We start from the raw sequence: 23,973 nt of genomic DNA, 5'->3' as shown, positions 1-23,973 counted from the left end.
CAAGTGTAATTTTGTTACATAAGTAGATTACATAATGGTGATGTCAGGACTTTTAGGGTATCTATCTTGCAAACAAAGTATACTGTACTCATTAAGTAATTTCTCATAATTCACCCCTTCCTGTCTCCGACCCTTCCAAATCTCCACTATCATTCTAAGCTGTATATCCATGTGCACATATTATTTAGCTCCTGTTTATAAATAAGAACAGGCGATATATGGCTTGGTAAAATATATTTATCACTCACAGTAGCCAATAAATGGACACAAACTAAGTGTTCCTGGACAGACGAAAGGATAGAGAAATTGTGTCCTATATGTATGTATATATATGTATCTATATACACAATGGGATATCATTTAACTACAAAAAAAGGAAATCTTGCCATTTGCAACAACATCGATGAAACTGGAGAACATGATGCTAAATGAAATAAGCCAGACACAGACAAGTACTGCATGAGCTCGCTTATATATGACATCCAAAGAAAACAAAACTCATAGAAACAGAGTGTGATATGGTGGTTTCTAGGGACTAGAAGAAGGAGAACAAAAGGAGGAGATGTTGGCTAAAGGATACAAACTTTCCATTATAACATGAATAAGTTTGGGAGGCCTCATATACGATGTGATGACTATAATTACTAATAATGCATTATGTACTTGAAATTTGCTGAGAATAAGTTTTACCTATTTTTACCACATACATGCACACACACGTGCATACAAATTATACATGGAATGATGAATATGTTGATTAGCTTGATTGTGGTGATCATTTCACAATGTATTTGTATCTCAAATCATCATGTTGTATACCTTAAATACATACAATTTCTTTTTTAGTTGGGGCCTCACTCTGTTGCCCAGGCTGGAGTGCAGTGGCAGGATCACAGCTCATTGCAGTCTCGACCTCCTAGGCTCAGGCAATCCTTCTGTCTCAACCTCCTGAGTAGATGGGACTATAAGCACACATCACCACGCCTTGATAATTAAAAAAAAAAATTTTGTAGAGATGAGGTCTTACAATTTTACCTAGGTGTATCTCAAGCAATCCTCCTGCCTCAGCCTCCAAAAGTGCAAGGATTACAACATGTGCCACTGTACCCAGCCAGATATATACATTTTTTTTTAGTTGGAGTCTCACTCTGTTCTCAGACTGGAGTGCAGTGATACACTCACAGCCATCCCAGTGTCGACCTGCTGGGCTCAGACAATTCTTCTGCCCAGTCTTCCAAGTATCTAGAACTATAGGCATGCACTACCTCACCCGGCTAATTTTTTTATTTATTGTAGAGACAAGGTCTTGCCAAGTTTCCTGGGCTGGTCTCAAACCCCTGCGGGCTGAGGCAATCCACTCTTCTCGGCCTCCCAAAGTGCTGGGATTACAGGCTGAGCCACTGAGCCCGGCCTACAATTTTTATAAGTCATTTATACCTCAGTGGAGCTAGGGGAAAAATATTTTTCTATCTATCTATCTATCTATCTATCTATCTATCTATCTATCTATCTATCTATCTATAGAAAACAGGAATCTGATCATATATATATATATAGTATAAATATATGGGATGTAAATGTAATTTTGCTACATAGATAAATTGCGTAATGATGACATCAGAGATTTTAGGGTATCTATCACCCAAATAATGTATACTGTACCCATTAAGTAATTTCTCATCATTTGCCCCCTTCTGCCCCCCCACTGTCTATCATTTGCACTGTATGACCATGTGCACACATTATTTAGCTCCTATTCGTAAATAAGAGTAGGTGATATATATATATATAGATACATACATATATCTGAATATATATATTCAGGCTCCTATTTTCTGATGGATAACTGAAAGCATGAATCAAGAAAATTAGTGAAATTTCCAGAAGGGCCCTAACTACCAAATTCAAGTCAATGTCCAATAAATGTACTTTGCCACAGTTGTTAGCAGTAATTGAAAAAGACTGAGCAAAAATGCATCTATTCCAAAATGGCAAGAAGCATTGCTCGTATGGTTCATTTTTATCAACTTTAACTTCTTCAGTTCTGTTTCTTCCTGAAGTCTTCCTCAAGAAAGTATGCAAAGTCCTATGAAGAAGAAGATATGATTCCACACTATTCAGTAATGTCCCTGTCCCCTTCAGTCTTTCCATTTAAAGGAGCCCTTTAGTGCTTAAACTTATCTTGGGAGGTGAGAAGGAAGAACTCAGAAGTTAAAACTTTTCTGCACACCCAGTGATCACTGGACTTTACAATCAGCATGAGTAATCATGGCATTTTTGTTTTTCTTTCTCCAGGAATCTCCTTGCACCAAACTACACAGAAACATATTATAATTCCACTGGAAAAGAGATCACTGCAAGCCCACAAATCATGGTAACAGGGTATCCTAGATTCTTTGTTAAATGGGGGCGTGACTTACAGACTTAAAGGCAGTGTCCTTGCCAGGAAATAGTAGAAGTGAAATTGCAATTTTTTTTTTTTTGAGTTGGAGTTTCACTCCATTGCCCAGGCTGGAGTGCAGTGGCACACTCACCGCCACCCCAGTGTCAATCTGCTGGGCTCTGGCAATCCTTCCGCCTCAGCCTGCCAAGTAGCTGGAACTACAGGCACATACCACCACACCCAGCTAATTTTCAATTTATTGTAGAAACAAGGTCTCACCAAGTTGCCCAGGTGGTCTTGAACCCACAGGCTCAGGCAATCCACTTGCCTCGGTCTCCCAATGTGCTGAGATTGCAGGCTGAGCCACCAAAATTGCATTTTTAACATTGATTCTTTTTTCAGCAGTAGTAATTAGTTAATTGATCTTCCACTTTTTTCACATTTTAACAAGAACAAAGTTATTTCTTGACAACACTGGCAAGCTTTTCCAGGCGTAAGAGCTTCTTATAGGAGCAGAGGCACAAAGAACATACTATTTTCTTTAAATACCTCTGGTGCTCTCAGTCAATTCCTATCATCTCTCTGGATTTATGGTCTATTAAACTCAAGACTGTTTTCCTCGTGGCAGTTGTAGAATTGTCCTTAAATAATTTCGACTCTTGACTCCTAATCAGAGACCCTTTCTGCTCAGACTGAGCAGATGGCATTGGGCATCATGTCGATGCGGTAATGCACCACTGTCTTCTTTTTTTGGTTCCCTTGTCTATGGGAAGTTCTTCAAGTATTCTTGTCTATAGTGATGATACATGAGTTTACATGGGTCAACATTTCATCAATCCCAAAGTGGAAAGGTCCATCATCTACCTACAATATAGAAAGGAAGTCACATGGAAAAAATGTTCGGGTGGGTATTTTGTTCTAAATGGAAGCAAGAAACATTGCGCTGATTCGGTTAAGCTAATGAATCCCTTTGGATAAATCAAGAAATTAAAAAATAATTTGAATAACACACCCATTGGAAAAATAGCTTGTATATCTTTTTTAGAAAAAACAAAAACGGAATGAGCAATCAGCTAAGGGGAAGATTGGATGTCTGGTGTTTGGGGTACTCAGGTTTTATACTTACTTATCTAGGTGTCCAGGTTTATTTTTTCTAAACAGAATTCACTTTCATCCTGCTTCAGTGACATCAACATTTAGTAAATACTCTGTAAGCATTTTAGAGTCATTAACTAACATTAAAGATTTTAACCCATAAAAAACTTTTATTTAATTAATTTTTTGAACATCTTAAGTTATCTGTTATTCAGCAGAAAATGTTTTGAAAACATTATAAATCCTGTTTCAAGATTTCAGACTTTAACAGTAGGTATGCAATTCATGCATACTTTCCTTCACAAAACCCCTTTTCCCCTTTTCTTTAGGATGACTGTTACTATCAAGGACACATCATGAATGAAAAAGTTTCCGATGCTAGCATCAGCACATGTAGAGGTCTAAGGTAAGACCTCAGGAGTGATTTGTATGTACTTGTGATTGTGGTGTATATATGTGTACTTAGTAAATCAGAATAATTTTACATATCATTAATCATAATAGAGTTGAGTATGAATTTTAAAAGCCATAGAATGTTGCAATTTGGAGGAAATACTACTTCTCTTGACAGCGGTTTGTAAATTGCAGACTTGAATTGCTTTCAGAGGTGTTTTTGTCGACTTGTTTTTAAAATACAGGATTTTGAGTCTCAGTCTTTAGGAAATAAGAGCACCTTTTCTCTCTCCTCACTGCAACCTCTCTCTGTAGCTCTTCTTATCCATGACTATCATGTATTTATTTCTGTCTGTTAATGGTTTCTCATGCTTCTGTCTACAGTAGGATGTCTCTTCTGATGTCCAGGCTTGATCTAATTTCCTATTTCATATCTCCAGTTGAGTATATTAAAGAAATATCATTCCCAACGTGCTCTAAACCAAACTAATGATTGTTTCTCAAATCTGGTAATTTTCCTCTTCTCTATCTTAATCAATGGTATAATTAATTAACTACTTGCCCAATTCAGAAACATAAATACTTTGAGGACTTCTTGCCACTCAGTCCCCTATTTCAATCTCCTATCAAGCCTTATTGATTATATCTTCTAAATATTTTCTGAGTTCTTTAACTGCATTCTGTCTCTACTTCAATATCATAGTCCAACTACCATGATCTTTTATGAGATTATTTCAATAAACCACATAATTTATCCTCCACATTCACTCTTGCTGTCATATAATTCAATGTACACTTAATCCAACTTCCTATTATATGTACTTATATGTTTTCTCCACACTAATTATCTACTTGGAATTATATATATTAAGTTTTTACTGCATAATTATGTATATTCAGTAGTTATTTAATGCATACCCATTTTCCTCATTTGAACATAAGTACCATGGAAAGAAAGAAACCATGACACTCTATTTTACTGTCTGTCCTTAGTTCAATGTGTAATGACTGAAGTAGCCCAAATACAAGAATATTTTGTTAAGAAGGCACAATTCTCATGCTTTTCAGAGGTTACTTCAGTCAAGGAGATCAAAGGTACTTTATTGAACCTTTAGGCCTCACAAATCAGGATGAACAGGAGCATGCACTCTTCAAGTATGATCCTAATGAAAAGATGGACAGCAGCACCTGTGGGATGGATGATATGTTATGGGCACATGGATTGCGGCAGAATGTTGCTTTGCCCGCCACCAGACTAGTAGTACGTGTAACTTTCTTTTTTTCTAATTTGGGATGTTCTCATGTAACTTCTCCTGAGTGTCAGTATTAGCAGTGCAGTTCAGTGAAATTTTACAGTTGTTGAAATTAGTAAGCTATAGAAACACAAATCTTAAAGCATTGGTAGACAATGATGATTCATTTAATAAGTACTTATGAATCAATTATTATCATCAATGATTCATATCAAGAATCTAGAAACACTGGATAGAATTGGTCTGAATAAAATTTCTGGTGGGTTCAATTTGCGGTAGGTTTAAATTCTACCAGCAAATTCACCAAAAATGTAAATAAATAGTCAAATTCAGAATACTTCAAAGCTGTTGTGGTGCTCTGTAGATCATATGTATCTCTAAAGTTAAAAGTCAGATCAATAAAAAAGAGCTACAATAAGTTGTTTGAAACACATAATATAGAATATGTAAAACTGTGACATTAAAAATATATATTACTGGGGAGAAAGCAAATGCCTAGAGTGTGTGATGATGTCATCAATGTAAAATAGTCTATATGGTAAAATTTCCTCTATAACTATATTTTTTTTTATGTAGGCCTCACGGTAACCATAAAGTATGCTCTCTCTCTCTCTCTCATTATATATCTTGTATGCAAACAACAAAAGAAAGGAATCAAAATTTAACACTACAGAAAAATCACAAAGATAAACAAGAGGAAAAAAAAAGATATAAAGGATCTATAAAACAACCAGAAAACTACTAACAAAAGTAAATTCTTACCTATCAATAATTATTTGGGAAACAGGACCCCTACCTATCACAATATAAAAAAATCAACTCTAAAAGGACCAATGACTTAAACATAAAACCTCAAACTATAAGAATCTTAGTAGAAAATGCAGGAGACACTGCTATGCACATTGGAGTAGGCAGCCAATTCTTGATCAAATCCCCAAAAGCATATGTCATAAAAGATAAGATAGACAAGTGGGACCTCATTAAACTGAAAAACTTTTGCAAGCAAAAGAAATCATCAAGAGAGTGGGAAGACACCCCACAGAACGGGGAAAATCATTTGCTAATTGTGTGTTTGACAAAGGCCTAACAAGTAACTCATATGAGCCAAAAGGGAAAAAACAAAAACAAAACAGAACAAAAACCAAACAACCCTATTAAAAGATAGGCAGAGGACATGAAAAGACACTTTTCAAAAGAAAATATACAAGCAACCAACAGATACATGAAAAAATGCTCAGCCTTACTAATCAAAACCACATTGAGATACTGTCTTTTCCCAGTAAGGATGGTCATTGGTAATAAATCAAAAAACCATAGATGATAGTGTGGGTGTGGAGAAAAGGGGACACTTCTACACTGTTGGTGGGAATGCAAACTAGCCCAACCTCTGAAAAATAGTGTGGTGATATCTAAAGGAACTAGAAATTGACATTACATACAATCCAACAATTCCCTTTCTGGGAATATACTCAGAGGAGCACAAATCATTCTACAAAAAAAGACACCTGCACATGCATGTTTATTGCTGCATTATTCACAATAGCAAAAACATGTAACCAATCCTTATGCCCATCAAAAGTAGACTGGGTAAAGAAAATGTTGCACATATACACAATGGAATATTACACAGCCATACTGAAGGACAAAATCATGAGCTTCTCAGCAAATTGGATGGAATTAGAGATAATCATTCTTAGTGATCTACCACAGAAACAAAGAACTGAATACTATCAACAAAACCCTTTCTGGGGAGAAGATGCTGGGAGAAACTGATTAAGTGGGGGCTTATGAACAAGTGGTCAGGGCTATCCTGGTGAAGCAGTTGATGCGGCAGCTGCTCTGCTTGGTCCCTAGTGCTCCCCAGGTCACAGAATCTGAGTGCCATTTTTTTTTAACTGACAAAAGTCTTCCTGGGAAGAAGCTGCAGGGAGAGACTACTGGCTCCAGGTTCTGCTTCACCACTGAAGCAGAAGGAAGTGCTGACTCCAAGCTCTGTCTCCCCACTGTAGCACCTGGCTGGACACCGGCAGCAAGGGTTATGGAGGGAGCCCACAGACAAAACCCCACTGGAGAAGATGAAAGAAGCACCCTGCCATCCTCTTGAAAATGGGGCAGGAAAGTGCTCCAGTTTGCTCACAACAGAGCAACAGACCCAAACTCGGTGACCAGTGGAACAACTAATCAGGGGTTGACCATGAACCAGAAGGGAAATACTGAAAGCACAAACTCCAGAGGGACAGAATGAGTGCTGAGTTTCAGGTGCCCCACTCTCTACCTTGCTTCAGCCATGGGACTAAGGCTGTAACCAGAAAAGGACAAGGAAGACCTCCAAAGGGATCAGTGTCCTGTTTCAAAATAGAACAAATCCAGAGCCCTGATCAGGGAAGAATAGAGGGCTGAGCATACATCAGAAATGAAAGTCTCACCCACTGTCACTGAATAATGGAACTAAAGAGAAATGAAAGAGATCTATCACAAATGAGTAAAAACTAACAGAAGATCACAGGTAATTTCCAGTGTAACAAAGAGAAGACATCAGAAAAATTAGACCTTAGAGCCCAAATACTGGAAGTCTCCAACAACTGACCCCAGAATATGACAGGGATTAGATGGATGGAAAGTGAATAAGATTCAAGAAAGACAAGATACAACACTGAAAGAACTTATAACAGAGATTTTGACCATAAAAAATTTTCATCCAGTAAATAGCAAGGTGACAAGCATGGCATGAAGAATTAGTAAACAGAAGAAAGAGTCTCAGAACTTGAAGACCAGAACATGGAATTAACCCAATCTGCAAAAAAACATAGAAAGAAAACTCAGAAAGAAAGAAAAAAGTCTACAAGACATGTGTGATTATATCAAGAGGCTGAACCTACATCTAATTGGTATCCTAGAAGAAGAAAGGGAAATAGAGAACACCTTGGAGCAAGTATTCTAGAAGGTTATCCAGTAAAACTTTCCCCATCTCACCAGAGATGTGACCAATCAGGCACAAGAGATACAAGGCATCAAATGAGAAGACAAACTCCTAGACACATAGTAATTCAGCTACACAAAGTAGGCACAAAAGAAAAAAATGCTAAAAGCAGCAAGAGAGATAGGTCAAACTACTTACCAGGGAAAATCAATCGAATAGCAGCAGTCCTATCAGCAGAAACACTATAAGCTAGAAGGGACTGGAGTCTAATATTCAAAGTCCTCAAAGATAAACAATTTCAACCAAGAATTTCCTAACCAGACAAGCTCAGCTTCATCAGTGATGAAGAATTAAAATCCTTCCCAGACATCTAATCCCTAAGAGATTTTGCAGCTTCCAGACCAGCTCTATAGGAGATGTTTTAAAAAAGTATTAAGCATAGAAGAAAGAAAAAAAGAATGACCATACACTTCCCGAGAGAACAGTAGAACACAGAATCAGTAGAGAATACATTGCAACTGCAAACTTAAAAACACACACATCAATCCCAAAGCTAAAAGAAAACAACCAACCAAACAAGCAAAGAAAAAACTTTGTAAGAACCACATGATGGGGATAAACAATCACATCTCAATAATCAGCCTGTATGTGAATGTACTAAATGCACCACTGAAAAGACATAACATAGCAAACTGAATTTAAAAAAAGCATGACCCAATTATTTGTTGCATTCAGGAAACTCATTTCACCACAAGGGACGCACATAGACTCAAAGTTAGACGATGAAAAGCGAGTTTTCAGGAAAACAGATTACAAAAGAAGGTAGGAGTTGCAATCTTAATATCAGACAAAACAACCTTTATGCTGTCCACTTAAGGACACTACATAATGTAAAAGCTTCAATCCTTCAACAAAAAGTATCCATCCTAAACATATGTGTATCCACACAGGAGCACCAGCATTTATAAAGCAACTGGAAGTAAACTAAAAAAAGATATTGACTCTAACACTATTATAGCTGGGAACTTAAATACCCCACAAACAACAATAGATAGATCACCACGGCAAAACTTCAACTAAGAGATCTGTAACCTCAACTTAACCAAATGGACTTAATAGATACCTACAGAATATTTCACCCAACAACCACAGAATATTTTCTACTCACCACCACATGGAATATATTCCAAGATCAATTACATCCTTGGCCATAAATCAAGCATAAACAAATTCCATAAGATTAAAATATTACCATGCACCTTCTAAGACCACAGCAGAATAAAAATAAATATCAATACCAACAAAATTTCCCCCAAACCGTCAAAGACATGGACAGCATGATGCTGAACAAACACTGGGTCAACACAAAATCAAAATAGAAATTAAAAGATTCCTGGAAACAAATGATAATGAAGAAACATCTTCCCAAAATCTCTAGGATGCCAAGAAAACAGTTCTAAGAGGGGAATTTATATCTCTACAAACACATCAAGAAAACAGAAAGATTACAAGTTTATAGCCTAACAAATCACTTGAAGGAGCTGGAAAGACAAGACCAACAATACCCTAACTTTAGCAGAAGAATCCAGATCATCAAAATAAAAGCCCAAATATGGACCATAGAAGACACAAATAGCATAGAAAACATTAACAAAACAAAAAGCTGGTTCTTTGAAAGAATTAACAAGATTGATGGACCCCCTAGCCAGAATGATCAAGAAAAAGAGATTAAAAAGCCAAATAAACACAATCAGAAACACAAAAGATCAAATCATAACTGACCCTGAATAAATACAGAAGAGTATCAGAGATTACTATGCACTCCTGTATGGAAACAAGCTTGATAAGCCAAATGAAATGGAGGACTTTATGACATCACACAACCTCACAAGGTTGAAACAAGAAGACACGGAGACACTAAATAAACCAATAACAACCCTGGAAATTGACTCTATCATAAAAAAAAAAAACACTATCTACAAAAAATATATATATATGCTCTGTACTGGATGACTTTCCAGCTATAAAACGTGAGAGGAGCTGATACTAATCCTATTGAAAGTATTCCAGGCACTTGATAAAGATGGAATTTTCCCCAAATCATTTTATGAAGCTAACATCACACTATAGCCAAACTGGGTAAAGATCCAACCAAAAATAGAACTACAGGCCAATATCCTCTAATGAACAAGATGCAAAGATTCTCAACAAGATTCTAGCAAATCTAATCCAACAGCACATCTCAAAAATCATCTACCATGACCAAGTAGGCTTCATCCCTGGGATTGCAGGGCTGGTTCAACATCCACTATGAAAAGTTTTGTTTTTATATATTTCTTTTGGAGAGAAAAAAGAAACAGAAAATAGGGAGCCCTAGAATGTGGGAAGGAAATTCAACTCTGCCTGAAGAGAAGAACACAGACTAGATGCAAATGTGGCTATCTGCATTGCTCCTTAGTAAAGGAGCTGGTGTTCACCAGGTTAAGAATAAAAGGCTGCCGGGCTTGGTCGCTCAGCCTGTAATCCCGTGCTTTGGGAGGCCGAGGCGAGAGGCTTGCCTGAGCCCGCGGGTTCGAGACCTGCCTGGGCAACTTGGCGAGACCTCATCTCTACAATAAATCAAAAAATTAGCCGGACGTGGTAGCGCGCACATGTAGTTCCAGCTACTTGGAAGGGCTGAGGTGGAAGGATCACCAGAGCCCAGCAGGTCGGGGTTGCGGTGGCCGGGAGTGGCCATTGCCCTCTAGCCTGGGTGACAGAGTGAGACTCCAACTCAAAAAAAAAAGAATAAAAGACTACCAAATACACAAAAACAAAACAGAAAACACTGGGAGCATGCTGAAATCAGGATGGGGAGAAAAGTCTAATTTTTTTTAAAAAAAGGAAAGTCGTTGGTTTTATTTCTAGCTCCCATATTAGTTAGTTTTGTAATAATTTAAACCCTTTAGCAAAATTAAGGGGCCAGCCCAGAGTATTGCTGGTGTCCCTTCTAGCTCTAATATTCTAGTTTTATCTGTAGTTAATTCTGGCTGTTGAATTAGAGTTAAAATGCTAATACTGTCTTGCTTTACTCTAAGATATCAACCAATCTCTCATAAATTAACATGTCAAATAATAGTAGAACTCTTGCAGAGAAAGATGTCTTAGAAATTGTTCTTCTTGTATTTCAGAAATCAAATGACTGGAAGCGTCAAGAACAAAAGAAATACATAGAATACTATTTGGTTCTGGATAATAGTGAGGTAATTATATAAAATAAATGTGTCTTTTAAAGCCCCTCTATACATATATTTATTTATTAAATGAGATATTAAATGTCTACATAAGATTTGAAAAATCATGAATATGAGCTATGGTTACAAATTTTTCTGAAGCTATGAAATTTGACATCTATAACCAGTATGTTTTCTTCTATTCAGAGAAATCAGGGCAACTCACTTGATATGCATAGATCAAATTATTGGCTCTATAATGCTAATTTCTTATTGATGAAACAGTTCCAAGCTTAATTTTCAGTTAAATTATTTTGCCACTTTATCTTTTGCTAAGCAGTTAAATCATCTGTATATTAGAATATATTCTCATCAGGGAGTGGTCAATATAAAAGCCCAATGAATGGAATCTTCTGAAAAAAGCAAATATGTGGTGACAGTTACTGTTTATATCTTCTTTTATAAAAATGTATTTTCATATATTGGGTTTTATAAATGCAAGATCCACATGTGTATGCAAATATGAGTAAATTAATTCATTCAGGCTCTGAAGCTTTGATCTTTCTTATTGCACTGAATTCATTTTCTCTCTCTCTCTCATATATGTATATGAATGTGTATGAATGATATTCCTTGCACTGATCCTGTACAGCTTAGGAAGCCCTGGAATATAAGTGAAAATACATTTGGAATAATTCCTTAGAGGTTTATACTGAACTACTATTTCTAGAAAGAAAACATCATCTTCACTCCTAGAGTGCTTTGATTTAGCTAGAGGAATAGGAATCAGTTTGTTTCTAATATTTAAGTGTTAACTTTAATAGCTAATTCCTAATTTTAGCCCCTGATATCCCCTGATATATAATATAAGTAAAGTTGCCTTTTACCCCCTCCAATTTATATTAATACCCATGTTTCGGCTTAATTGCTTTTTAGTTTAAAAAGTACAACGAAAATCCAGATGAAATCAGAAAAAGGGTGTTTGAGATGGCCAATTATGTCAACATGGTATGCTATATTTTATGTACTATACTTTTAAGCAATTTTCTAGGACATGTCATTGGGGTTATTGATACATGCACATGAAGCAGGGGAAAAAAAGTCACGTCCTCAGAGACTGATGCTGCTGCCTGGCTGCTGAGGGATGAGTACAACTTTTGCGACTTCAGGGAATACTAGTGACGCGTGCTGGAGCCTTTTCTTACTGACTTGCCACACTATTCTCTGATCTATGAACATATAAAAACTGTTTGTTTGGGTGCTTTTTGTTTTCCTAAAATCCACTAAGGGAATGCTAAAGACCAAATCCCAATGTAAGCTGATCCAGAGGGGAAAAAAGGAAAAACAAAATTTGCTCTGTCACAGTGGTGTCTTTTATATGCAATTATCTCATTCAATCCTGAAAACAACCCTAAATAAGATATTACTAAAGCCTCCTGTATAGCTAAGCAATCATATTCTGAAAAGCAAAATATCTCACCTAAGATCACACAGTTAGAGAAAAGGTTTGAATAAAGATTTTTCAGATTTCCAACCCTGTTTGAGGTATACAACTATTGATTATATTATTGTGCTCTTTAGACATGATTGTATCATATAATTTTCAAAATCTTAAAAAGTGATTTTATAATCTTTTAAATAAAATATAGTTAGTTTCCTGATGGTTGAATATGTGTTTGGCATACTTAGCTTGCAAATATTCTCTTTGTGTATTCTATAAATCTTCTGAAGGTAGAAAAAAAATTAGCATGAATTCACTGTCAAAGGTCATATTACATTTTCTTTTTTTAAAGTTTTACTTTTTTATTTTAAAGATGTGACGTATAATTCAGGGTTAGGTATACAAATGTTCATTATGCAGGTACCCTTGTTGATGAAGTGTTCCCCTCCCTCTCCCCGCCCCCGGCAGTTTCCCACTACTGCCAATCCTTTTCTTATTACGATAATTGTTCAAGGTCTACTTATGAGTGAGAATGTGTGATCCTCAGTTCTTTGTTTCTGTGGCACAATACTCAGTAATATAGACTCTAAGTCCATCCAGGTTGCTGTGAAGTTCTTGATTTTGTCCTTCTTTATGGCTGCATATTCCATCGTGTATATTTACCATATTTTTTAAATTCAGTCCTCTTTCAGTGGGAAGCACGGTTGGTTTCATGTTCTTGCTATTGTGAACAATGCTGCAATCAACATATGTGTGCAAGTATCTTTTTTATAGAGTGAGGTGAGATCTTCCGGGTATATTCAGTGGGCAGATTGTGGGTTCATGTGGAAGGTTGACTTTTAGATCTTTTAGAAATTGCCACAGTTTTCCACAGAGGCTATATTACTTTTCATTCCCACCAACAGTGTAAAAGTGTTTCCTTTTCACCAGATCCTCTCGAGTATCTGTTGTTTTTTGATTTGTTGATAATGGCCATCCTGACTGGAGTTTGGAGGTATCTCAGTGTGGTCTTAATTTGCATTCCTTTAATGACTAGTGAAGTTGAGCAGTTTTTCATGTATCTGTTGTCTGCTTGTATGTCTTCTTTTGAGAATTGTCTATTAATATCTTTTGCCCACTTTGTAATGGGGCTGTTTTCTTTTTTCTTTTTGGCACATTTGAGTTCCTTATATATCCTAGATGTTAGGCTTTTGTCAGACATACAGTTGGCAAATATTTTTTCCCAGTCTGTGGGCTGTCTCTCTGTTCTCTTGATGGTTTCTTTGGCTTTGCTGAAGCTTGTCAGTTTGATGAGGTTCCACTTGTCTATCTTATCTCTTATGGTATGGGTACTTGGGGTTTTGATCAGGAATTGGTTGGCATTTCCAACTTCCATAAGGGTGTCTCCTGCATTTTCTAAAGTTCTATAGTTTGAGGTTTTACGTTTAGGTCTTGGATCCATTTAGAGTTGATTTTTTTGTATGGTGATAGGTAGGGGTCTTGTTTTAATCTTCTGCAGGTGATCAGCCATTTTCCCAGCACCATTTACTGAATAGGTTCTCTTCTCCCCAGTGGTTGGTGGTGAAGACTTTGTCAAGGATGAATTGGTTGAGAAATTGAGGTTTTGCTTCTGGAATCTCTATCTTGTTCCATTGGTCTATATACCTATTCTTATACCAATACCAGGCTGTTTTGATTATTGCAGCTTTATAATAAAGTTTAAAGACTGGGAGTGTGATAACTTCTGCTTTGTTTGTTTGTTTGTTTGTTTTTGCTAAGGATTGTTTTGGCTATTCATGGTCATTTGTGTTTCCATATAAATTCCTGTCTTTTCGTTTCCAGGTCTAAGAAGAATGCTGCTCGTTATTTAATGGGTATTGCATTAAATCTATTGATTGCCTTGAATAGGATGGACATCTTAACAATGCTGATTTTTCTAATCCGTGAGCATGGAATATTTTTCCATTTGTTTGTATCATCTTTGATTTCTTTAATCAGTGTTTTGTAATTTTCATAGTAAAGGTCTTTGACTACTCTGGTTAGGAGAAGGTATTTCATTGTGTGTGTGTGTGTGTGCGTGTGTGTGTGTGTGTGTGTGTGTCTATTGTGAATAGGACCGTGCTTCTTATTTGGGTGTCTGCTTGTTTATTGTTGGTGTATAGGAATGCAACTGTCTTTTTCACATGTATTTTATACCCTGAGACTTTGCCAAAGTTCTTTATCAGTTTCTCTTGGGTTTTCGTGGTATAGCATCATGTCACCTGCAAAGAAGGATAACTTGATTTCTCCTTTCCTATTTGAATACCTCTGATCTCCTTCTCTTGTCTGATTGCTCTAGATAGGACTTCCAAAATCTATGTAGAAAAGGAGGAGTGAGAATGAACATCCTTGCCTTTTTTGAGTTTTCAGGAGAAATGGTTGCAATTTCTGTCTGTTTAGCAGTGTGCTGGCTGTTGGTTTCTCATAGATGACTCTTATTATTTTGAGGTATGTTCCATCTATACCTAGATGTTGAGGGTTTTTATCAAGAAGAGTTGCTGGATTTCATCAAAGGCTTTTTCTGTGTCTAATGATATAATCATGTGGTTTTTGTTTTTGCATCTGTTGATTTATTTAATTATGTTTATGGTCTTACAAATGTTGAACCAGCCCTGCATCCCCCCTGAAGCCTACTTGGTCATGGTGAATGATTTTTGAGACATGTTGTTGATTCCTATTTGCTAGGATCCTGTTGAGAATTTTAGCATTAATGTCTATCAAGGATATTGGCCTCTAGTCCCCTTTCTTTTTTGGATCTTTATCTGGTTTTGGTATCAATGTAATGTTAGCTTCATAAAATGATTTGGGGAGAATTCCTTCTTTCCCAATTGCCTGGAATACCTTCAATAGGATTGGTATTCGTTTCTCCTTGTATGCATGGTAGAATTCTACTGGAAAGCCAGTGTTTTTTTTTTTTTTGTAGGTTGTTTTCTTATGACATAGTCAATTTCCTTGATTGTTATTAGTCTATTTAGGGCCTTGATTTCTTCTTGTTTCAACCTGGGAAGGTTGTGTGATGTCAGAAAGTCCTCCATTTCCTTTAGGTTTTCTAGTTTGTTTCCATACAATTGTATATAGTCATCTCTGATCATCTTTTGTATTTCTTTGTGGTCGATGTGACTTGATCCTTTGCATTTCTGTGTTTATTTGGGCTTTTTCTCTCTCTTTCTTGATCAGTCTAGCTAGGGGACCATTGATCTTGTTTATCCTTTCAAAGAGACAGCTTTCTGTTTCATTGATTTTTTTTTTTTGCATTATCTTTTTAATCTTCCATGTCCGGAATTTGGGCTTTTATTTTGGTGATCTGGATTCTTCTGCTGAAGTTAGGGTTTTGGTGGTCTTGCTTATCCACCTTCCTTAGGTGATTTGTTAGGCTGTTAACTTGTGATCTTTCCATTTTCTTCTTATGTGTTCATAGATATGAATTCCCCTCTTAACACTGCTTTCATGGCATCCCAGAGACTTTGGTAAGATGTTTCTTCATTTTCATTTGTTTCTTAGTATCTTTTAATCTCTGTTTCGATTTCCATATTGACCCAGGAGTTGCTTAGTATCATGCTGTTTACTGTCCATGTCTTTGTAGATTTGGGGGGAACTTTGTTAGTGTTGATATTTATTTGTATTCCACCGTGGTCTGAGAAGGTGCATGGCAGGATTTCGATCTTATGAAATTTGTTTATGCTTGATTGATGGCTGAAGATGTGGTCAATCTTAGAGTACGTTCCATGTGGCGATGAGTATAATATGTATTCTGGGTTTGTTGCGTGGAGTGTTCTGTAGGTATCAATTAAGTCCATTTGGTCAAGTGTCTTATTGAGGTTCCAGATCCCCTTTTGATTTTTTTTTTGTCTTGATGATCTGTCTAGTGTTGTGAATGGGGTATTTATATCCCCAATATGATAGTGTTACAGTCAATATCTTTTTAAAGTATACCTATAAGCAATTTAATGAAAGTTGGTGCTCCTATGTTGAGTGCATATATGTTTAGGATGGACATTTCTTGTTGATGAATTGAACCTTTTATCATGTAGTGACCTTCCGTATCTTTTTAAATTTTTGATAGCTTAAAGGGTATTTTGTCTGATATTAAGATCACAACTTCTGCTTTCTTCTGTGTTCTGTTCACCTGAAAATTTGTTTCCCATTTTTTTACTTTGAATCTGTGAGTGTTCTTTTTGGTGAGATGAGTGCTTGGAGACAATATATTGTTGCCTCATGATATTTTATCTATTTTGCCATTCTATGTCATTTCAGTGGTGCATTTAGTCCATTCACATTTAGATTAATTATTGAAATGTGAGAATTTATCCCCGTCACGAGGTTCTTATAAAGTTTGTTGTTGTTGCTGTTTGTTGTCTTTCTTTTGATTTGTGGGTTGATTCATGCATGTTTTTAATCATTTTTCTGCATTCTTGTGAAGGGCATTGTGGTTCTTTTTTTCCTTTCTTCTGTGTTTAATACTTTCTTTCTTTTTTTTTTCTTTGAGTTGGAGTCTCACTCTGTCACCCAGACTGGAGTGCAGCGGCCACTCCCGGCCACTGCAGCCTCAACCTGCTGGGCTCTGGTGATCCTTCCACCTCAGTCTTCCAAGTAGCTGGAACTATAGGTGCGCGCTACCACGCCTGGCTAATTTTTTGATTTATTGTAGAGATGAGGTCTCATCAAGTTGCCCAGGTGGGTCTCAAACCCGTGGGCTCAGGCAATCCACTCACCTCAGCCTCCCAAAGGCACAGGATTACAGGCTGAGCCACTGAGCCTGGCTAATACTTTCTTAAGTGTTTCTTGTAGAGCTGGTATGAAGGCAGTGTAAGCTCTTAGGGATTGAATATTTGGGAAAGATTTTAATATTTTAATTCTCCATCACTGATGAAGCTTAGCTTAGCTGGGTAGGTAATTCTTGCTTGAAATTGTTTATCTTTGAGAACTTTAAAGATTGGGCTCCAGGCTCTCCTAGCCTGAAGTGTTTCCGTAGATAAGTCTGCTGCTATTCTAATTGGTCTTCCCTGGTAGGTAGTCTGACCTTTTTCTCTTGATGCCTTTAGGATTTTTTTCTTTTATACTTAATTTGTGTAGGCAAATTACTATGTGTCTAGTCTTCTCATTTGTTGTCTTGCAGAGGTTCTCTGAATCTCTTGTGTTTGAATGGTCACATCACCGATGAGGTGTGGGAAGTTTTCTTGAATAATTTTATGGAATGTTTGTCCCAGGGTGGTCTCTGTCTCTTTTTCTGCTTCAGTAAGACCAACTAATCTTAGGTTCAGCCTCTTGATATAATCACTCATCTCTCGAAGGTTTTGTTCTGTCTTTTTCAGCTTCTTTTCTGTGTTTTTGACATTTTGAGTGAGTTCCATATTTTGATTTTCAAGCTCTAAGATTCTTTGTTCTGCTTGGCTAATTCTGTTTTTCATGCTTATCATTTTGTTATTTATTTCATTCACTGTATTCTTTATTGCTGTTATCTCAGTTATCAACTCCATTTTTTCCTCATGTCTCACCTCAATTCTATTTATGCTATCTATTAATGTCTTGATATCTGGGTTTGTTGCTTGAGACCAATTATTCTGGGGCTCTTCATTGTTTGTGTTCTGAAGTCTGTATTCTCAGTGTCTGACCTCTCAGAGGTCTGTGTGAGACCCATATTCTTCTTTTGGTTTTTCTTCATTTGAGTAGATTTTCCTCCCTTCCTTTTTCCTCTTCTTTGCTTATTTTGTTCAAGGATGGGGGGTAGCTACTACTTCTGTTGCTCAGTTTCCTGTTCTTCCTTATGTGGATCCTCTAGCTTTGTTCAATTCTGATGCTGGACTGTGGGTGAGGGGTTGTACTTTTTGCAGTTTTGAGATTAATTAAGGAGGGAGCTGTGATTCAGAAACTATCTGCGGATCCCAGTAACCACTGACAGGTGTGTGGGTCCCTTGGAGCCCACTTCCCACTGCCTTACAATCTGTTCATACAGTGGGGGTATGGGTTTGTTCCCTGTAAGAAAAATGAAATAAGAAAAAGGAAAACAATGGAAAAAGGAAGGAGGGGGGCAAGAGGAAGTTTGAGAGAGAGAAAAATAGGAGGGAAAAAGACAGGAATTCTGACTAACAAATAAAGAGAGACACAAGGATAGAAAAGATTTAAAAAACTAAAACATACAGACAATCATACAAACAAACAAACCAACAAAAACCTCTCTATTGATGTACTCTCCCGTAAAAATAGCCCTACACAAACAGAAAGTCTAAGAAAAACAGCAATAAAAGAAACAAAGCAAGTATGAAAATGTAATCAAAAACAGAAAGAGAGAAAAAAACTAAAACAAAAAACAAGCAACCCCTCCCCAACAAATGAGCAAAACAAACAAACAGAAAAACAAAAAAACAAAACTTGCTCTGAGGTCATTCCTGTAAGTCCAACTTTATTTCAGCTCTGGTCTCCATTCCCTCTCCTCTGCTCTCAGTGCAGGCTGATTTGGGTGCTCTCAGCTTGGGCCAGATGCCCTAGGCCTACTGTGGGAGAAGGGTGAATCAGATCTGGACTCACCTGGCTTGCTGCCTATCAAGTCTCCCACTCAGATCTGACATGTCTGTGTCTGATCTGGCAAGAAAGAGGGGCTTCTGTTTCTCTGAATTTGATTAGATTGCCTCTGGGTCCCAAGTTGGAGGCTGGATGGAGCTGGACAGAGTAATGCAGAGAAAATGGCTTTGGTTGGCATTTCCTCATTGGTGGTGGGGCTTCTCTCCAGCTCTCCCCAATCTTCTTTCTCCACAGATTGGATCTGGAGCTCCAACTGCTTTGCTGTCACAGGTGATGGATGGTGTAGGCTGGGCTCAAGGTGATGAGAATCAGCTGAATTCGACAGGCTCTTCTCAGGAGAGTTCTGAGAATAGCAGATGATCCTGCATGCTTGCAGCTCCAATCTCAGGGCAGTGGGGAGTTTTAGTCAACTCTGGAGGAGAGCTCTGGCTGCAGGAACCTGAGTCTCTCCTCAGATGAACTTTCACTCACCCACTGACTGACTCCCACTCATGCAGATTCTTTATGGTCCCTCACTTTCGTGGCAACTCTCAGCCTGACTTTTCCCATCACTATCTTGCTGGAAATCCCTCCACATTACATTTTCTTACCACAAAGATCACACTGACTCTCCCCTTAGGAACTTTGAGAACTAGCCTTAATTATTGAGCATCTTAGTTTGTGCCAGGTACTATTCTAGGTTACAGAAATAAAGTGGGGGAACAAAACAGACAGGTATTCCTTCCTTCAGTAAGTTATCCCTTCCTTCAAAAAATTGACATTCTTGTTCAAGGAGACAGATGTGCACAAAGACATAATTGAGCAAACAGTATGTAGGATGGTAGTACATGCTATAAATGGAAATAAATCAAGGTAAAAAAGCAAAAATACGTTTAATGGGGGCTATGTTAAATAAGGAAGATATCCCTAATAAGATGACATTTGAGTAGAGACTTGAAGGAAGGGACAGAAGTGTTTGACCCAAGGGCAGAGAGCACAAGGTTGGGCAAAGACTCTGTGGTCAGAACCCAGCTTGTCAGGCTTAAGGGAGTACAAGGAAGTCATGATGGCTGAAATGTAGAAGGGCAAGGATGAGAGGAGATATCTCCCATGTGGGGGGTGACTAGTCTCTGAACATCCTGGTGGGCTTTTAAGGACTTTAATTAACTGTTACTCATTATGAGGGAGGAAGATGATGACCTTAAAAGATTATATTCAGATGTATGTCTTGAAAAAATTACACTGACCATCCATTATGTTTAAAAGAAACTGAAGCCGGGCTCGGTGGCTCAGCCTGTAATCCCACGCCTTTGGGAGCCTGAGGTGAGGATTGCCTGAGCCTGCGGGTTCGAGACCCGCCTGGGCAACTTGGCGAGACCTCATCTCTACAATAAATCAAAAATCAGCCGGGCGTGGTAGTGCGCGCCTGTAATTCCGGCTACTCGGAAGGCTGAGGCAGAAGGATCGCCAGAGCCCAGCAGGTTAAGGCTGCGGGGGCCGGGAGTGGCCACTGCACTCCAGTCTGGGTGACAGAGTGAGACTCCAACTCAAAAAAAAAAAAGAAAAGAAAAAGAAAAGAAAGTGAAGGGAAGCAAAAGCAGATGCAAGAAGACCAGGTAGGGAAATGCTGTCACAATTCAGAGCAAGAGATGATGGTGGTTCGGGAAAAAGTTGTGATGGTGGATTTGATGAGAATAGCTGAGCTCCAGGCAGACTCACAGGATTTATGACTGGTTGAGAGGTATAAGAGAAGTAAAGGAAAGCCGGGCTCGGTGGCTCAGCCTGTAATCTCACACCTTTGGGAGGCTGAGGTGAGTGGATTGCCTGAGCCCGTGGGTTCGAGACCCACCTGGGCAACTTGGCGAGATCTCATCTCTACAATAAATCAAAAAGTAGCCAGGTGTGGTAACACGCACCTGCAGTTCCAGCTACTTGGAAGGCTGAGGTGGAAGGATGGCCGGAGCCCAGCAGGTCGAGGCTGCGGTAGCCAGGAGCAGCCACTGCACTCCAGTCTGGGCGACAGAGTAAGACTCCAACTCAAAAAAAAAAAAACACCAAAAAACAAAAAAAGCAAGAAATAAAGGAATCCAGTGATGTCAAGGATTTTAACCTGAGAAACTTCAGGAAGGGGGAAAAGTGGTAGGAGGAGCATGATGAGAGAAAGATTAGGATTCTGTTTTGGAAACGTGAAGTTAGGGATATCTTGTATGATCCAAGTGGTAATGCTGATAGGTTGGCTATTCAAGATTGGAGTTCAGGGTAAAATAGGAGTGGAGATAAAAATCTTGTACACATATAATCCTAGATGACATAAAACCCAAGTCAACAATCTGTAGCTTGTGTGTCAAAACCTACTGCCTTTTTATAAAATAAGGTTTTATTGAAACACAGTCATACACATTTTTAAAGACATTGTCTATGGATGCTTTCCTGTTACAATTGCAGAGTGTTTGAAATGGAGACCATACTATCCACAAAGTCAAAATATATCCTATTTGGGTCTTTCACTCCTTTTCTAAGATCATGAAAAGAGTGGGTATAGATAAGTAGGAAACAGACCTGAGAACTGATCTCTCAGTACTTCTTTGACTAGTGGTCAGAATGGAGAAGAAACTGCCAAAGAGACCAAGAAGAAGGAGACAATGAGGTAAGAGAAAAAGCAGGAAAGTGTGTTGTACAGGAAGCTACTTAAAACAAAAGCTAGTCAAGAAGAAGGAATGATCAATGATGCCAAATGCTTTTGAGGACTGAGAAATGGCTGTTAGATTTAACAAAGTAGAGTAGAGGTTGCTAATCTCCTGGACACACCCAGCTTCTGTGGAATGCAAGAGTAAAAGCATGTTTAGAGTGAGTCCAAAAGAGAATGAGATAAGCGGATATAGAAACAGGAAACCCAGATATTTTCCCCCAGAATATTCTTCTATAAAGCAGAACAGAGAAAGGGAATGTAAGTTAGAGAGAGGAATGGCATTAAAATAAATCATCCCTTCCCACTCCATGGTGGGTCCATACTGTTCCTTTATTAAATTTTTTTATTTAAATATTTTTATTTTTGAGGTTTATAACATGTTATTCTGACATACTTATGTAGATATGCATATATATAGTAAAACGAATGCCCCAGACATCATATATAGATTCATTTTAAAAAATAAAGTTCCTTTTTATGCTGATGGGAATGATTCTCTGGGAAGCTAAGCACTGATGATGCAGAGAAGATAGAAGACTTGATGGAATATCCCCTTGATTGGGGAGAAATAGGAGATTTAGCACATGTGTGGAGAAGTTGACCTTAGGCTCACAGGTCATTCATTCATATAGTAAAGACAGGGAGATGCAGTGTGTTTGGACAAGGGTAAGTGAGGGAATAGACTGGCAGTGGGAGCTTGTAAGTTCTCTATTGTTTCCACATTCTTGGTGAATGTGGAAGCAAGAACATCTGCTGAAAGTAGGATTTAACAAGAAATGTTAGAACTCCTAGGAAAGAGGAGTGAGTATAAAAAAGAAATGCTGAGCCAGGCTCAGTGGCTCAGCCTGTAATCCCGCGCCTTTGGGAGGCTGAAGTGAGTGGATTGCCTGAGCCCGTGGGTTCAAGACCCGCCTGGGCAGCAAGACCTCATCTCTACAATAAATCAGAAAAGCCGGGCGTGGTAGCGCATACCTGTAATTCCGGTTACTTGGAAGATTGAGGCGGAAGGATCGCCAGAGCGATTGAAATGCAGCAGGTTTGCTGGGGAGTGTTAAAGACCACTTGAGGTTAGAAGTCACAGCTTCAAAGTGAGAGCAGTTGGCATGGTGTGTGTTCAAGGGCAGGAGGAGGAGAGATATTGAGTAGAGTTGGTTTTAACCAGGATTGGAGTTTTGTTAGGTGAGTAAAATAAGAAAGTTGATGGAATAATCAAGGAAAAGATTTTAATCTGGTAAGAATTTTTACTTCCCTTTTGATAATTGGATGCCTCAATGCTTTTCTTGTTTTCCAAACTATTTTTTTCAAAGAAATCCCTGATCAGTTTTCTCAGCAGAAAGTTGTCCATGAGAAGGTCTGTCATTATGCTTTTTCTAAGTAACTATACTAAGTAGCAATTTAAGCTTTTCTCTTTAGAGTAAGCATATTGTCTCAGAAGCTGAACTCATTATTTCTGAAGTATATCCCATATACATTGTGAATTATTTGGTTCAGTCCATGTATAAGAGAGGACCACTGTCTTAGTCCGTTCAAGCTGCTATAACAAAATACCTACAGTGGATGGTTCATAAAAATAGAAAATGATTGCTAACAGTTCTGGAGGCTGGGGAGTCCAAGAACACAGGTCTATCAGGGTTTGGTTCCTGGTGAAAGCTTTCTGGCTTTCATATAGCTGCCTCTTCACTGTGTCTTCTCATGGTGGAAGGGACAGGACAGTTTTTCTGGGAATCTCTTTTATAAGAGTGGTAATCCCATTCATGAGGGCTTCTCCCTCCTGATCTAGTCACCTCTCCCCCAAAAGACCCCACTTCCTAATATCATCGCCTTGGGGGTTAGATTTTAATATATGAGCCGGGCTCGGTGGCTCAGCCTGTAATCCCGTGCCTTTGGGAGGCTGAGGTGAGTGAATTGCCTGAGCCCGCGGGTTCGAGACCCACCTGGGCAGCGAGACCTCATCTCTACAATAAATCAAAAAATCAGCCGGGCATGGTAGCGCATGCCTGTAATTCCAGCTACTCTTGGAAGGCTGAGGCGGAAGGATCACCGAAGCCCAGCAGGTCGAGGCTGCAGTGGC

At 38.2% G+C, this 23,973-nt stretch overlaps 1 protein-coding gene across 1 annotated transcript in view; it reads left to right on the top strand.

Annotated features, from left to right (window-relative positions):
* LOC103256906 (disintegrin and metalloproteinase domain-containing protein 28-like) overlaps positions 1 to 23,973 on the top strand; it is a gene marked incomplete at its 3' end in the record, with an annotated part of 64,270 nt that overhangs the window by 13,229 nt on the left and 27,068 nt on the right. The window contains exons 4-8 of the mRNA XM_008054677.1: positions 2,296 to 2,374; positions 3,808 to 3,884; positions 4,940 to 5,132; positions 11,215 to 11,286; positions 12,193 to 12,264. Of these exons, the coding sequence (XP_008052868.1) occupies positions 2,296 to 2,374; positions 3,808 to 3,884; positions 4,940 to 5,132; positions 11,215 to 11,286; positions 12,193 to 12,264 (493 nt within the window). The remainder of the gene's footprint in view (positions 1 to 2,295; positions 2,375 to 3,807; positions 3,885 to 4,939; positions 5,133 to 11,214; positions 11,287 to 12,192; positions 12,265 to 23,973) is intronic.

The sequence above is a fragment of the Carlito syrichta genome, unplaced genomic scaffold, assembly GCF_000164805.1.
Source record: "Carlito syrichta isolate Samal-C Ts95f unplaced genomic scaffold, Tarsius_syrichta-2.0.1 Scaffold297640, whole genome shotgun sequence".
NCBI classification, from domain to species: Eukaryota; Metazoa; Chordata; class Mammalia; order Primates; family Tarsiidae; genus Carlito; species Carlito syrichta.
This window is presented reverse-complemented; position numbering and strand designations above follow the sequence as displayed.